Source organism: Pinus tabuliformis, chromosome 3_1 (genome assembly GCF_031772625.1).
Source record: "Pinus tabuliformis cultivar Carrire ecotype Pingquan chromosome 3_1, CPIR1, whole genome shotgun sequence".
NCBI classification, from domain to species: Eukaryota; Viridiplantae; Streptophyta; class Pinopsida; order Pinales; family Pinaceae; genus Pinus; species Pinus tabuliformis.
This window is the reverse complement of record NC_142301.1, coordinates 31,880,790-31,896,775: the sequence shown is the minus strand read 5'-3', so window position 1 is coordinate 31,896,775 and position 15,986 is coordinate 31,880,790. Positions and strand designations below refer to the sequence as shown.

At 38.5% G+C, this 15,986-nt stretch overlaps 1 protein-coding gene across 1 annotated transcript in view; it reads left to right on the top strand.

Annotated features, from left to right (window-relative positions):
* Window positions 1–2,603: 2,603 nt before the first annotated feature.
* The window catches only part of LOC149185617 (peptidyl-tRNA hydrolase, mitochondrial-like), a 33,088-nt gene continuing 19,705 nt past the window's right edge, over window positions 2,604–15,986 (top strand). The window contains exons 1-2 of the mRNA XM_089410740.1: window positions 2,604–2,719; window positions 2,886–2,959. Of these exons, the coding sequence (XP_089266866.1) occupies window positions 2,886–2,959 (74 nt within the window). The 5' untranslated portion in view covers window positions 2,604–2,719. The remainder of the gene's footprint in view (window positions 2,720–2,885; window positions 2,960–15,986) is intronic.

Sequence of the window (15,986 nt, the reverse complement as noted above, 5' to 3'; positions counted from 1 at the left end):
GATTGCTTGCACTAGATGCATTGATTTTAGTTTAGATGTTGATTTCTAATCCTATTTGATTGTTTGCATTAGATGCATTGATTTTAGTGTAGATGTTGATTTCTGATTTGATGCAACAAGATGTATGATGTACATTAATTTCAAAGTAATTAGATTAATAGTGTGCATTGATTTCAGTGTAAGCACATCTCTACCTCCTCCATTTATATCTCTATCTCCCATTGTCTCTCCTTCTCTATCTCTCTATCTCAGCCCCTAAACATACACACTCTCTCTCCATATCTATCTCTCTCTCCCTCCCTCTCTCTTCCCCTTCTCTCTCTCTCTAACATTTCTCGCTCCATATCCGTATCTCTTCCTCCCTCCTTGCCTTTGTCTCTCTCTTTTTACCTCTCTGCCCCCCATCTATATATCTATCTCCCTTTATCTCTCCTCCTCACCCCCGAAACATACACTTTCTCTCTCAGTGTAAGCAAATAAAAATTATTCAACCATAAACAAAATAATTGAATTTTCATCCTAAATAAAATGTTTGCTTACTTGAATTTATAATTGGGTACATTCTTATTATTCCCATTTTCCATCATTTAACATTGTTAATTACTTTGCTTTTAAACATGGTAATAGAAAATAACTACCATTGAAAATTATTTGGGGTTTAATACTCCATAAGTCACAATGATTGACTTTGGAGAAAACTACTATTAATATTAGAGAGCAACAGAGACAAGGTATGTTGTTTACTATAGTAGCTCGAGTTAAATATTTGAATGGTCTATGATTCCAACTACTCTTTTCATATGATCGATATGAGAAAATGGAAAAAAATAGTTTCAGATTAATTGCAATGAAGATTGTTTGTAATTGACTATATTCTTAGTATTCACATTTTTTATCTATCAAAATTGTTACATTGACACTTTGTACTCCAAATTTGTATTTCATCATTTTTCATCATTCAAGTTACTAATAGTCTCTCTCATCTCAACAAACTGAAATAACTAAGAAAATTTTAAATTAAATTGACCAAATTAATCTTACGCATATTTAACATATTTAAAATGATCAAAATTATTAGATGTTCAACAAATCTTGTATGACCGCACACCACTGAAAGCAGCCTAAATCCATCTTAACATTGGATCTATCAAATTTCTCGAGGTGCAAACCTTTCCTCAAGTTTTGCACTCAAAAAATAGGTTTGCACCTCGAGAGATTTGATCTCTCTCGACGCTTGATAGATCTGGGGTTAAGATGGATCTAGGCTGGTTTTTGGACAGTTGTCCTCAGAAAAACCCAATGCGGGAAAACCGGTACAGTAGAGAAGGGTTTTTATTAATCTTCAGCAACAATCGCTTTTACAGAAAAATTTACATTGACGTTGGAAAAAAACACCTGAGACTTTTCTTTGAGACTTTCTGACACCCTGGAGAGCTTCCTTTCTCTACTGCATCACTCTGCGTGGCTCTGCGCAGCGCTAGTCCCTCTCTGCGTCATCCCTCCGTCTCCTTGTGCGCTCTCTTAGAGTCCTTGCATCACTTCTTCTGAGCTCCCCAGACTACTGCTAATCCCCTTTCTTCCTCCACGCTACAACTCTCCCTTTGAAATCGATCTCCTTCTCTTTGAGAATTGATTTTCCTTGAGATACTAAGTATCTGCTGGTGTATCTCCAACTGACCCTCAAGCCTCCTCTTATACTTTTCCTGTTGAATCTTCAACGACCAAGATTAAGTCCCTAATCAACAACTAAGATTAGACTTGGCTTGATCCTCGTCATTTAGAACCTTCTCACCCAATTTTATATTAATACCCATTAATATTTTAATTTTCCTAAGTTTAGACTTAGGAACTCCATTAAAAATATTAATTGTTTTACTATCTCTTCAACCGGATGGAATTTCCCAAAACGATTTTTGGGTTTTGGAGATCTAATGTGTCTTAGTCTCTCCACCAATTTTCATGGCTAGAGCATATCCGATGCTACCACAAATCAATACTAACATGTATGTAGGTGTAGGTAGCAAAATCAACAGTACCAAGAGATTCGAGGTTCAAATCCCCCTGACTTACCCATTTCTCCAGAAGAGGTATATGTAGGCACCTAGCGGTTATAGTGGTAGCGGTTGAAAGCCACCCCGTATGAAACCGACCCAATTGCCAATTACTCTAGTAAAAGAAAAAAGAAAAGAAAAAAGAGATAGTGGCATGGTTTTGTAATAACTAAAATAATATTTTTCTATCTCCCAAAAAACATGAAGGAGAGGGATGAGAGAGTATGTCTCAAAATAAGGGAAATTTAGATTGACCTTCCCATGTGATTTTGGTTGAGTATACATAGTTATAGAACATCTCAATAATATGTTGTAATAAATTTAGTTATGTTCAAGTGGTCAATACTGTAGGTTTGTACCTAATACGTTGAAGGTGAAAAGATTTTCAGTGAGTTTGCTAACCTTGAGGGGTGTGTCTAGTTAACATTTTAATGATGCATTACTTTGACTCAGTTTTTGAAAAGAGAAGGTTCTTCACTCCATTTATGTGAATGTGTATGAAATTTATTCTATTAAATCGTTTCTTTTCCTCATTTTTAGCTATAGTAGTTTATTTTATGTCCATCAGTATTTGGAATTGTACTAACTTTTGCTTTAAATTGTGATTAACTGCTAAGGTTGGGCCTCTCACAGCATATCATAAAATACCTATTCACCATGTGCTTCTGGTATATACCTATTTTGTTTGTCTTTCAAGTAAATTTATTTTACGTTTGCATTTTTCCTTTTAGCTATTGTTACAAATAAATTGCAATTTATCAATGATGGCTATTGAAACAAGGTGCAACAATATAGTTTGGTACTTATGAGTTTTCAAACATTGACGCTTCTCAGATGTTTGATGATATGGAGTTGCCATGTGGCATATTGCGTCTTAATCAAAATGGTGGACATGGAGGCCATAATGGGTATCTATTCTAATGAGCTAATGTGTCTTTGATTCTCTTTTACCGTCCCTTTTCTTGAGAACAGTTTGCATTCTTATAAGCTGACTCTTGACTCAAGAAACATAAAACTGTTTAATCATTCCTTAAGTTATTACATAATCCCTGCTTAGTTTAGTATTTGAAATTTTTATTTGAAATTTTTTTGGTCGTGTAAGGAATTTGGCATGGAACATAAGGTATTAACTTTTTTTGTTTGTTAATTGTTACTAAAGGCACAACTTACAGACTATCTCAAACAATGTGTAATTGATATGAGGTGTAAAAAACAGGAAGCCTCTTTTTCGAGGCTTTCACTAACTTTGCATTTATAAATTATAACCAAAGCGAAATTCCAAATTAATTCCACTTTGTTTTAAATCAACCCCCATTTAGTTTAAAAGTTGTTTCTTACTTGAAATTGCTACATATTATTAAACTTGAGGCTTTCACTAACTTTGCATTTATAAATTATAAACAAAGCGAAATTCCAAATTAATTCCACTTTGTTTTAAATCAACCCTCATTTAATTTAAAACGTTGTTTCTTACTTGAAATTGCTGCATATTATTGAACTTGAAACCAGTAATACACAACAAAGTGGTTCTAAAGCAAGTTCACCCATTATTACGTAAATGATTAATCTAACCAAAACATATAACATAAAGTTTCAAGCTTGTTAAGAAGCATAACAATTGCCACCAACCATATGCATATGATATGCAAAAATATCATGAAACTTCCAGTGATCAATCGTCTACTTTTGTAATGAAGGTTTCCTGCACCTCTATATTGATCTTGCATTCTATTTTGATCATTTGCCAGGAATTTGATTTAGTTTTTGTCACTGGTGATAAAATAAAAGTTGATTTTCAAATATATTTCTTAGTTAATTGATAATTAAGATGGGTGTGAAGTTTGATTTCTGAATCTAGAGATTACAAAACAAAGGAGTTGTTGACCCTGCCACCTACACCTACTTACAAGTTAGTGAGAAAAAGCCTTCAACCCCACAAGGTATGGTTGGTGGCAGGGAACTTAGAGAAGGGGTTGTCACACTAATCCCGATTCTCTCCGTTTGAGCTATCTCCTAGGTTAGCTAAGAGGGGTGGTCCTAAATGAAAATTTAAGTTAAAAAATATGTGAGTTTCTAGGAGAATTGTTAAAGTTAAATAGATTATTTCTTTAAAATTTATAAGCATCACTTATATGAGCAATAACCATATATACATAAGATAAACATGAAATACATAAACAACCAGTGCCTTCAAAGTATTGCTCTTTAAGAAATGAAATTGTATTTGCTTAGAATGAAGTGAAATGCTTTCAAATGGAAAGCCAAAATAACCCTGAAAAGCAAAACAATAAATTGTTAGCACAATATATTATAAATGCATTCAAGATGAATAAGTCTACAAATCAAAGCATGGAAACTATCTTGCTCAAAAGGATACAAAAATAACTCAAATGTTAGACCAAGATGACAACATGCAATTAAGTTTGCAACCCAAAATAATAGTACTTGAAAGTGAAATCAACCATTCATGACAATATGCAATTAAACCACAAGATGAATCAATTTCCAAGTACAAGAAAAATTAAACTTGTTGCAAAATTAAAAGGAATTACAATGCTTGCATCCAAAGTGCCTCTTGAAATAAGATTTTCATGTGAAACTTTAAACCATCAAGATAGCAAGAAATTACAATTAGTGCTTAGGCAAAGTTACAATTGAACTCTAGTCCTTAGACTTCATCCTCGCTCAAATATTTGGATCTCACAATGAAGAGTCAATAGAGGTAGAGGGTTCCTAAAAGTCTATTCAACCAACTTAAGTTGGAGGTAAGTTTTAGTGAGGCTTAGGGCCTTCCTATATTAAAATGCTTAAATGAAGTGCAAATTGTGTTAATTCCCCAAATTACACTAATGCTTCATGCAAATACTTCAAAGAGAAATAATTTGCAAAACTTGAGAGCGTATGCATGTGGAAATTAGTAATATTTTGCATGTGGAATGAAATGTGTTGATTTTAAGCATATATAATAAAATTAAAAACTAGAAAACTAAGAAAAACTAAAAACAATATTAGGTCACCCACAAGAATCCCTCCTCTGAATGAGAAAGGGGGATGCCATGGGAAAAATCCCAAGCTCCCTCCAACAATTTTTTTTGTCTTTTATTAGTGCTTAAAGCAGGTAAAAATATCTCTAAGAGGGCAGTCCATAATATGAGAGAGATCTTTACAAAGATGGGACTCTAACAAAGCTAGACTCTTTCCCCAAAAAATATAGCAACAACAAACTTGAAGATGGAAAAAAATCTCCAAAAGAGATTTACAAGGCTTAAAAGGCTCACGACCTTGGTGAGTTTGCAACTCTCTTCCAAGTGCTTATGGCCTCTCTAGAAATCATTGTTTGGATAGTGTGAGGGGGTCCTGCATACACACAAGTGAGTAGTTTTCCAAAGCTTCTTCTCAAAATCTCAATGCTCAAGCCTATGCACTGCAAAACACAAAAAATACCAATTGTCAGTATGAAATTAGGAAAAAGAAACCAAAACTAAACTTATAATTTAATTTAGAAAGTACTAGCTCAAGTAATGAGAGTGAACCCCATATTTGCTTAGCTTTAGAAATGACTCTTAAATAAAAGATATAACTTTGAAAGAACTAGAATCAAAGAAGTATTTTTGAATTTAAATAGATGACCAAGTAGATATAGATTAAGAAAACTCCCTTTTGCTCTTCATTGGATAGAAAACTTGGAGCGAAAAACTGGCCGAGTTTTGGATTGTTGTGACTCTAGGAGTGAGTTGATCTAATTGAGATTTCTCCCACTTTTAGATGGATTCTTATACACAATACAAAAGATCATTCCCACATACTTGAACATGTATTAGTTTGCACAAGATTAGAGCAATATAATGAATAAGATAAACCAAGCATTCCTCTTAAAATGAATTGACAAACTTATCCCTAGAAGACTACTCTAAATCAATGATATGTGCAAGATAGCTTGCACACATCAATCCAAGCAAGATGGAAATCATAAACCTATATTAATTCAACATGCAAAAGAAATTAAACACAATAGCAGCAGTATGAAAGGACATCACCTCATAATGCCAAGAGAACACCAGCCAAATAGCCCCAAAGTCTTGATTGTATAAAGAAAGTATGCAAGTACAAAATGACAGAGTTTCTTTAAGCCTAATAACTTATACATAATCATATATGAGAGCCCATGAGTTTGTTATATAAAGAACTGGGAGCAAATCCCAATGAAGAGTGACAATGACAAATGGCATTGGAGCCAATCCCAATGTAGAAGTGATTAAACAAGTGGCATGAGGTGACAATTCCAAAGAGAAATTTGAATTTTTTGAATGGAGCTCCAATGCCAAGTGTAAAAATCGATTTCTGGCAAGTGGACATCATTTTCTGTAGAAATTTCTGTTTTCCCACCCCGGTTTTCAGTTTCTCCTTATTTCTCCCATATAGTTAAATGCCCTTTCCCATAACCATACATTTAACAAGCTGAAAAAAATAAATTTGCTGAAAACACAAATTCTGGAAATTTTACAGAATGCTGGAAATTGCAGAAATAAAAATCAGCAGTAATAAACAACCATTAAAACACATTTAAACACTGAGATTTTTGGTCAATGTGACCCTGGAAAAACCCCCTACAACTCTTGGGGAAAAACAGTTTGAGAGCTCTTCTTTATTTCTGAAAATTGCCTTTTACAGTGAGAAATTTTCAGCAAAAAATCAGCAAGCAAATTTACAACTTATCTCTTTTCCCATGCTTCACAGCAAACTGGAAATTACAGCAAACAAGACAGCAATAAATGCTGTACGGTCTCCTCGATTTTCGTGCCCACTTTTAGCATTAAATGCTGCTGTATGGCCCTCGTTTTGCGTGTAGAAAAACCAGCAAACTGCTCCTCGATTTTTGTGCAAACCTCTCCTCGAAAATCGTGCCAAAATCTGCCTTTCACTGTGTGCTGAATCAGCTGTACAAATCTGCTCAACTGCTGCCTTGGAATGTGTGCCAAGCTGTTGTCTCCTTCTCCTCCCTGCTCAGAAATCTCTCTTGCTCTCTTGCTCTCCTTCTCCCAATCTGCTCATGAAAGAATTGAATCGAATGTGATCTTTTCCTCCTTTTCCTCCCTTAATATAACTCCAAATGACTTTTGGGTGACCCAAGTGACTTTTGGGTGATCTCTAAATCCAATGGCTGAAATAGATTTAGATCAATGGCTGAGATTAAATGCTCATTTAAATCTCACTTTTTATTTTTTAATTCACCCCACTTTAATAAAGACCCACTTAGTCATTTATTTCCAAAGTCACTTTTCCTTTCTAATTTTTCATTGACTTTATAAAAGTCACTTTAAAATTAGACTTAGTAGCTTTATCACTTAAAGTCACTTTTAAATTAGATTTAACTTTATAAAATTATAAAGTCACTTTAGGAGAAAAATTAAATTCTTTTGGACACTTTTCCCTAGGCCAAAGATCAAAGCCTAAGGGAACCACCTGTCCTCCGGTACCAAATTTCAACACTCCCTCTTACCAAGGAAGGTGTTCTTCACCACACCCATCTTGTCTCTGAAGTAGACATGCTTGCCCTGTGGTAAGGCTTTGGTAAGGATATCTGCAACCTGCTCATCAGTGGAAATATACTCAAGCTTCACAACTCCCTTCTGAACATAGTCTCTGATGAAATGATATCTGATCCCGATATGCTTTGACCTGTCATGAAATACTAGATTCTCCGTGAGTTTAATGCAAATTTGATTATCACAGTAAATCACTGAAGATCTCAACGGCTGACCAAATAAGCCAAACAACATCTTGCGAAGCCAGATAGCCTCACAACTAGCTAGACTGTCTGCCATATACTCTGCTTCCGCTAAACTCAGTGCTACTGACTGCTGCTTCCAGCTGAACCATGACACTACTACTGAACTCAACCCAAAACAACACCCTGAAGTGCTCTTCTTATCAGAAGCACAACCTGCCCAATCAGAATCAGTGTATCCTGCCAATCTCACTCCATCTCCCTGCCTGTAGTCCAGACCATAATCCACTGTCCCCTGCAAGTATCGCAAAATGTGTTTTGCAGCCACCTAGTGAACCTTCCTAGGCTCACACATAAACTGACTCATCGTGTTGACTGCAAAATAGATATCTGGTCTAGTGTTGACCAAATACATCAAGGAACCAATCAGCTGCCTGTACAATGTGGGATCCACCAACTCGGAATCCGAAGCATGAAGCTTCTTCCAGTTGGTGATCATTGGTGTCGACATGGGTCTACAATCCTCCATGTGGAATCTGCTAAGGATGTCCACAATATACTTCCCCCGCCCCAGGAAGAAATGCCCCTCCTCCTGCCACACCTCCAAACCCAAAAAGTAATGCATCAAGCCGATGTCCTTCATCTCAAACTCCGTCGCAAGATCTCTCTTGCAGTGCTCTATGAGTCTCTCTGCACCTGTAATGATCAAATCATCCACATACAGCACCAGAATGAGAGGCTCCTCACCAATCACAATAAAGTAAAGGTTCGGATCTGCCTCACTCTTTGTGAAACCCATCCCCTGCAAATATGTATCTATCCTGGAGTACCAAGCTCTGAGAGCTTGCTTCAGGCCATAAAGGGCCTTCTTCAGTCTGCACACATGGGACTCCTTCCCATGCACCTCAATGCCCTGTGGCTGCTCAATGTACACCTCCTCCTGTATGAAGCCATTGAGAAATGCGGTCTTCACATCCATCTGGTGGATCTTCCAACCCATCTCTGCTGCTATCGATATAATGGAGCGGACCGAAGTATATCGAGCCACGGGAGCGAAGGTCTCCTCATAATCAACTCCCTCTACCTGGGAGAACCCTCTAGCCACAAACCTCGCTTTGAATTTCTCAATGCTGTCATCTGCAGCATGCTTTACCTTGTAAAGCCATCTGGAAGTAACCACGGATTTTCCCTCAGGCCTCGGCACCACCTCCCAAACATCATTCTTCATGATAGAAGAATATTCCTCCTGCATGGCCTCTCTCCAGACCTGCTGGCTAGCTGCCTCCTCATAGCTAGAAGGCTCAGAGTCAAGGATGCTGGTAACCATCGCCATATAGCTACAAAGCCTCTCAGGTGGTCTACTCTCTCTGACCGGCCTCTTCGGCTCAGCAACAGATGTGGCATCTCTCAAGGTGTCCTGAAGCCACTTGGGCTTTCTCTTCCCTGAGCATGCTTCTCCCATAGGAGAATGAAACTCTTCCTCCTCATCACCATCAGTAGCCTGAACTCCTGACTGTCTGTCTGCTGTCCTCCTGCCTGCACCTGAACCTGTAGAAGCTGAGGCACCGTGTGAACTGTCCACCAATGGACTCCCTAGTGAATTGCTCTGTGAACTACTTTGCATGCTGCCCGGAGCACCATCCCTCTGGCTCGGCGAGCCACTGCTCACTGACGGACCTGACATCCTCATAGATGTACCTCCGGATCCTCCTGATCCCTGCCCACTGGATCTCTGCGACTGACTCAACTGCTGCTGAGGGTCTGGCTGATCCAGATACTCTAACTCCTGTGACCTCCTAAAGTCCCTATCCTCCTCGAACTTCACATCCCGTCTGACAACAACTCTCCTCTGTGCAGGAATGTAAATCCGAAAGGCCTTTGAGGTCTCACTGTAGCCCACAAAGATACCCTTCTCTGCGGTGGGCTCTAGTTTGGTCCTCTTCTCCTTGGGTATATAGGAGTATGTAATGCATCCAAAGATATGAAGATGACCAATATCAGGCTTCTTCCCAGAGAAAGCCTCCTCCAGAGTCATGTGCCCCAAGGCACGATGCGGACTCCTGTTCTGCAAGTAAACAGCTGTGTTGCAGGCCTCTGCCCACAAGAACAATGGCAACCCCTGATCATGTAACATGGCTTTGGCAGCCCCTATGATGGATCTGTTCTTCCTCTCCGCAACCCCGTTCTGCTGGGGGTTGGAAGGAACAGTGAACTCCCTCCTAATGCCTGCCTCCGCACAATAGTCAACAAACTCTCCAAGGGTGCACTCTCCTCCATTGTCCGACCTCAAGGACTTGATCTTTCGACCTGTCTGAGTCTCCACAAGAGCTCTGAACTCCTGAAACCGCTTGAAGACCTCACTCTTGGTCTTCAAAAAATAAATCCAGGTCCTCCTGGAGTGATCATCAATGAATAAAACATAGTACTCATATCCACTCAAGGAAACATGAGACATCCGACCGCTCACATCGGAATGAATCAAATCAAGTATCCCCGTCGCTCTGCTGTCACTGCTGGGAAAAGGGGATTTGGCAAATTTGCCCATCGCACAACCTCTGCAAGTATCAAAGTGATCAGTACTGAAATCTGGCACACCTGTAGTGATCTCCCGCAATGTCCTCAAGGCTCCATGATACATATGTCCCATCCTGCGGTGCCAAATCTCACACAACTCAGAATTGCTAGCTTTGCTGTCGGTACTACTGCTCAATGCCAAAAGGGGCTGGAATGCAAACTTGTACACCTTTGCATGGCGTACACCTATCACTCTAGCTGAATCAGCTAGAGTGCCCCTGGGATACATCAACACCTGTCCTCCCCTGAACAGTACCTCATATCCTCTGTCCTCCAAAGCTGAGACGGATATGAGGTTCTTCCTCATCCCTGGCACATAAAGAACCCCTGACACCTTCAAGGGAGGTTTGGACTCCCTCTGAAATGTCACTGCCCCCACCCCGACTGCTCTAATAACTTTGTCATCACCGAGTACTACCTCAATATCAGTGCCACTCTCTGAAAGCTCTGAGAAGTACTCACGGACTCCTGTCATATGACGTGAAGCCCCACTATCCACATACCAGATACCTGAAGATGCTCCGCTAATCGAGGGAAAAGCATGCTCCCTCTGAACCTGTGTGGCAGGTGATCCTGCACTAGAGGACTCACACGTAGTGAACGCAAACTCTCGGTCAAAACGACCAGCAAAGTCCTCAATCTCTGCTGAAGCTGCCATGTCCTGGTTCTTCCCCTTCTTCTTCTTCTTCTCCGGACACACAACTGCATAGTGTCCCATCTTTTGACAATTCCAACACTTCACCTTGGAATAGTCCTTCTGTGTGTTCCCCTATTTATCTTTACCTTTGCCTTTGCCCCCACTACTGCTTGTGGAAGCCTGCTTCTTCCCTTTGCCTTTCTTGCCTCCTGCCACCAGTGCTACATCCTCATCCTGCTCAACTGGCTTGGCTACCCCAAGCTGACCTTTCTTGATCTCTGTCAGAATGCAATCATCCCAAAACCTCTCCCATGTGGGAAGGGTCTCACGTGCACAAACCCCATCAGCAAAGTTCAACCATGAACGGGGGAGGCCATTCACTGCAATCCGCACCAACTCAGTGGGTGGAATGGCCTCTCCAATCGCTGCCAACTCATCTCTCACATTAGTAATCTTTGTGAGATATCCAACTGCACTATCATTACCCATCTTAATGTTCTTCAGCTTCTTCTTCAGGACCATCTTCCGGTTCTCATTGGTACTCTGGTAGAGATTGGACAATGCTGTCCACATCTCCTGGGCATTGCTCTTTCCTCTCACATGAGGAATGCAATGGTCTTTGATTCCGTCTAGAATCAGCTTCTTACCCTTGTTGTTCTTTTTATTATAAGCTGTCAACTGAGTAGCAGCAGTAAGCACAACAACAGGGTTTTGTGTGGTATGCACCATGATATCCCAGACTTCTGCCTCCTCAAAGATACTCTCATTCTCTCCTTCCAAACGCTGTAATTTATATGCCCATCCAGCCTATCCTCCACCCTCAATCCCAATGACATCCTGCTGTCCTAAAACTGAAAAATAGCACTGCTGTAGTAAAGATAAAACTGTTTTTTATGAAAAAATCAGCTTGTTGGAATTTTCTGAGTGAAAAATCAGCAACTGTAATTTTTCCTTTTGCTGTCCCAAACTGCCCTTCAGCACTCAAGCTCCGATACCATGTATAAATTTCTATTTTCCCACCCTGGTTTTCAGTTTCTCCTTATTTCTCCCATATAGTTAAATGCCCTTTCCCATAACTATACATTCAACAAGCTGAAAAAAATAAATTTGCTGAAAACACAAATTCTGGAAATTTTACAGAATGCTGGAAATTGCAGAAATAAAAATCAGCGGTAATAAACAGCCATTAAAACACATTTAAACACTGAGATTTTTGGTCAATGTGACCCTGGAAAAACCCCCTACAACTCTTGGGGAAAACCAGTTTGAGAGCTCTTCTTTATTTCTGAAAATTGCCTTTTACAGTGAGAAATTTTCAGCAAAAAATCAGCAAGCAAATTTACAACTTATCTCTTTTCCCATGCTTCACAGCAAACTGGAAATTACAGCAAACAGGACAGCAATAAATGCTGTACGGTCTCCTCGATTTTCGTGCCCACTTTCAGCATTAAATGCTGCTGTATGGCCCTCGTTTTGCGTGTAGAAAAACCAGCAAACTGCTCCTCGATTTTTGTGCAAACCTCTCGAAAATCGTGCCAAAATCTGCCTTTCACTGTGTGCTGAATCAGCTATACAAATCTGCTCAACTGCTGCCTTGGAATGTGTGCCAAGCTGCTGTCTCCTTCTCCTCCCTGCTAAGAAATCTCTCTTGCTCTCTTGCTCTTCTTCTCCCAATCTGCTCATGAAAGAATTGAATCAAATGTGATCTTTTCCTCCTTTTCCTCCCTTAATATAACTCCAAATGACTTTTCTGTGACCCAAGTGACTTTTGGGTGATCTCTAAATCCAATGGCTGAAATAGATTTAGATCAATGGCTGAGATTAAATGCTCATTTAAATCTCACTTTTTATTTTTTAATTCACCCCACTTTAATAAAGACCCACTTAGTCATTTATTTCCAAAGTCACTTTTCCTTTCTAATTTTTCATTGACTTTATAAAAGTCACTTTAAAATTAGACTTAGTAACTTTATCACTTAAAGTCACTTTTAAATTAGATTTAACTTTATAAAATTATAAAGTCACTTTAGGAGAAAAATTAAATTCTTTTGGACACTTTTCCCTAGGCCAAAGATCAAAGCCTAAGGGAACCACTTGTCCTCCGGTACCAAATTTCAACATTTTCTTCTTCCCTTATGTGCCAAATTCGAATTTTATGATAGAATGACAAGTGTATATGTGTGGTAACCCATGTGGGGACAATTTTCCACAAAAATCTCCTCCAAATATTCTCCCAAATCCTCCCAAATGTGCATTAACTTCACAAATTCGAATTTCCAAGTAAATAGTTCTCTTTTAATGCCAGAAATTCGATTTTATTTGAGCACATGTTCTTTCATTGATTTTAGGAGTCCACATCACCTTGGGACTTCACTTTAACTCCCCCACAATTTTCCACCTCATTTCCACAACATTTAACATGTGTATATGTTTATTTTTCTCAATCTATTTAATTTCTGGCTTAATTAATTGCTATATTTGCCACTAAACATAAGAAAAGTGGGTTTTGAGGGTTCAAAACACATTTTTAACCCATCAAAGTGTGTCATAGTAGAAAGTTGAGGGTGAGAGGTGAAAATTTCACTCATTCCCTATACAACTTCTCTAGGCCTCACTTATTACATTAAGTATAAATTTATTAGCAATTTCCGCAGTGCAAAAAATCTAAAAAGTAAAAAAATAACTATGTAGACCTAACCAAATTCCATTAATTTTTTTGTGTGATCTAGTATGGTAATATATATCGACTCGAGACACTAAGATTTGTTAGGGGCTCAACCTTCAAACCGTCACCCTGGCTTTGGGGTAAAATGTGTGTAAAACCCAGAAAGTTATTCGTCTTTGAAAAAAAAGGGATAATTAACTAGATAAAAAAATACTCCAAGGTGTTCTTGTTCGCTAATCAAGTCCTAACATCTTGGGCCTATTACAGACTCAAAAATTCATCATTACTAGTATCACTTATTACAATTCCCTGTAGGGTGCGGAATCTGGGTACAAGAAAGATGATGAGAAGATATAAGTAGAGTTAAAAAACTTTGTTCACTGATGATATCTGATGGTACAAGTGTCCTCTAGATCATCCTTGGGCATGGAGTCTTTCATTTAATCATTAGGTGCCACTGTAGTGGTCAACATTTGGTTCCATATGGAGATGCATGCTAGAAGTGATAGTGTGCAAGAACCTGGAATCTGCATCCATCGACAAAAGACATATATCAACAGTGTCCATTCAAAATATCATCCAATGAAATCAAGTTCAAAAATGAAGAAATTGAAATTTATTCTAAGAGCATAAATGATAATTTATTTATGAAATAAAACTAATTAAACAAAAATGACAAGGGATAAGGTTAGAAATATGATACAAAAAGATGCCCCATAGCATCAGATGTCCTCAATGAAGTTCATGCTGAGAGCCTACTTACTTTCAGGTAGATCCATGGGCTGCTTTTCTGATGTGCCCTGTCTAATTCTGAAAATTTGAGGACTTTGATCAATCCCAACACTGTGTTGTACATGGCCATCAGATTTACCAAATCCTTTTTGCTTTTTTCTTAATAGATTGTGATGTTGATGTTGAGGTGATCAAAGTAGATCTTTCTGCCTGGTCTTGAAGATGCTCTAATGGAAAATTCGATGTATCCAAGACTTCTTTGATCTGCCTTTGTACATTTTGATTCTTCTCTGACATGGGTGATGGATCAATCTCATTATTATAAACTTGATTCCCCTCAGTTTCCTTGCTATCCAAGTCTCCATCGATTAGCCATTTTTCAATGGAGTAAATGACCTCCTCACAATGAGATGAAGATTGCTTCAGTGGATCTAGAGGCTTATGATTTGTTTATTTGTTCTTTTCCCATCCATCATCTATCTTAAGCTGGGATTTTTGTACCTGTAATCTTTCCATTTCCTCCAGCCTATTTTGAAAAGTGATTTGGTTAACTTTCATAACGCTTATTTCCTTGGCATCATTTGTTTCCATGGTGTTGATTAATTGTACTTGTTTTTCTTCCATGGCGAGCAACCTTTTTTGAATAAAGATCATCTGATTAAAATGATTGACTTGCATGGCCTTTATTGCTTGTGCATGATTTACCTCCATGGTCTTGATGAGTTGAACTTGGTTGAGTTGCATATCCTTAATCATTTGAGTCAACCCCTTGATGAGACAATTATCATTCTCATTTTCTTGAGTTTTGATCTTTCTTTCATTTCCATATTTTTGTTCAAAGGCATCAACGATTGATTCTAGAGAATCAAAACTATTAGCATGTAATTCTATGAACCAATCCATTGCATCACCATCTAATGAAAAGATGAGAAGTGTCATTTTAACATCCTCATGGTTAATATCATGGCACCATTTTCTCACACAAAGGTGGAAGTTCCTAAGGTGAGTTTTAGTACTAATGGCATTGTTACCTAGAAAACTAGGCAACTCTTCAATAGCCTCAATGGCTTCATCTGGAATGAAATTCGAATAGCCTGAAATGTTAGTAAAATCACAAGGGGTAAAGAAATCATTCATGATGCCATGCCCGCTTGACTCTTGTTGTCGTGCAAATTGACACGACAACGCTCAGACCGGGGGCTGTCACTCTGATCCCCGATCCCTCCGTTTAAGCCTGTCTCCCGCGGCTAAGGGGGGTAGACCCTGCGAGATAATGAAGACCAACTGCCAAACAGTTGGGTGGGAGACACGAGACACGATCAAGATAAGCACTAAAATGATTTAATTAATTGAGCAGACCAGTGCCTTAAAAGATTGTTATTAAAATGATTACTTGTTAAATGATATAGAAAACATAAACCGTGAACAACAATCATTTGTCATCAGCTAAATCACATGACCAAAACGATATCCAGCAACTGAGAATTTTGAAACAGATAAATGCTTTAAACCACCACGAATCATAAACCATTAACCAGATACCATATTCGTATATCGATTTGAAAATTTAGATCTCAGCATGAAAGATGTAACATGATA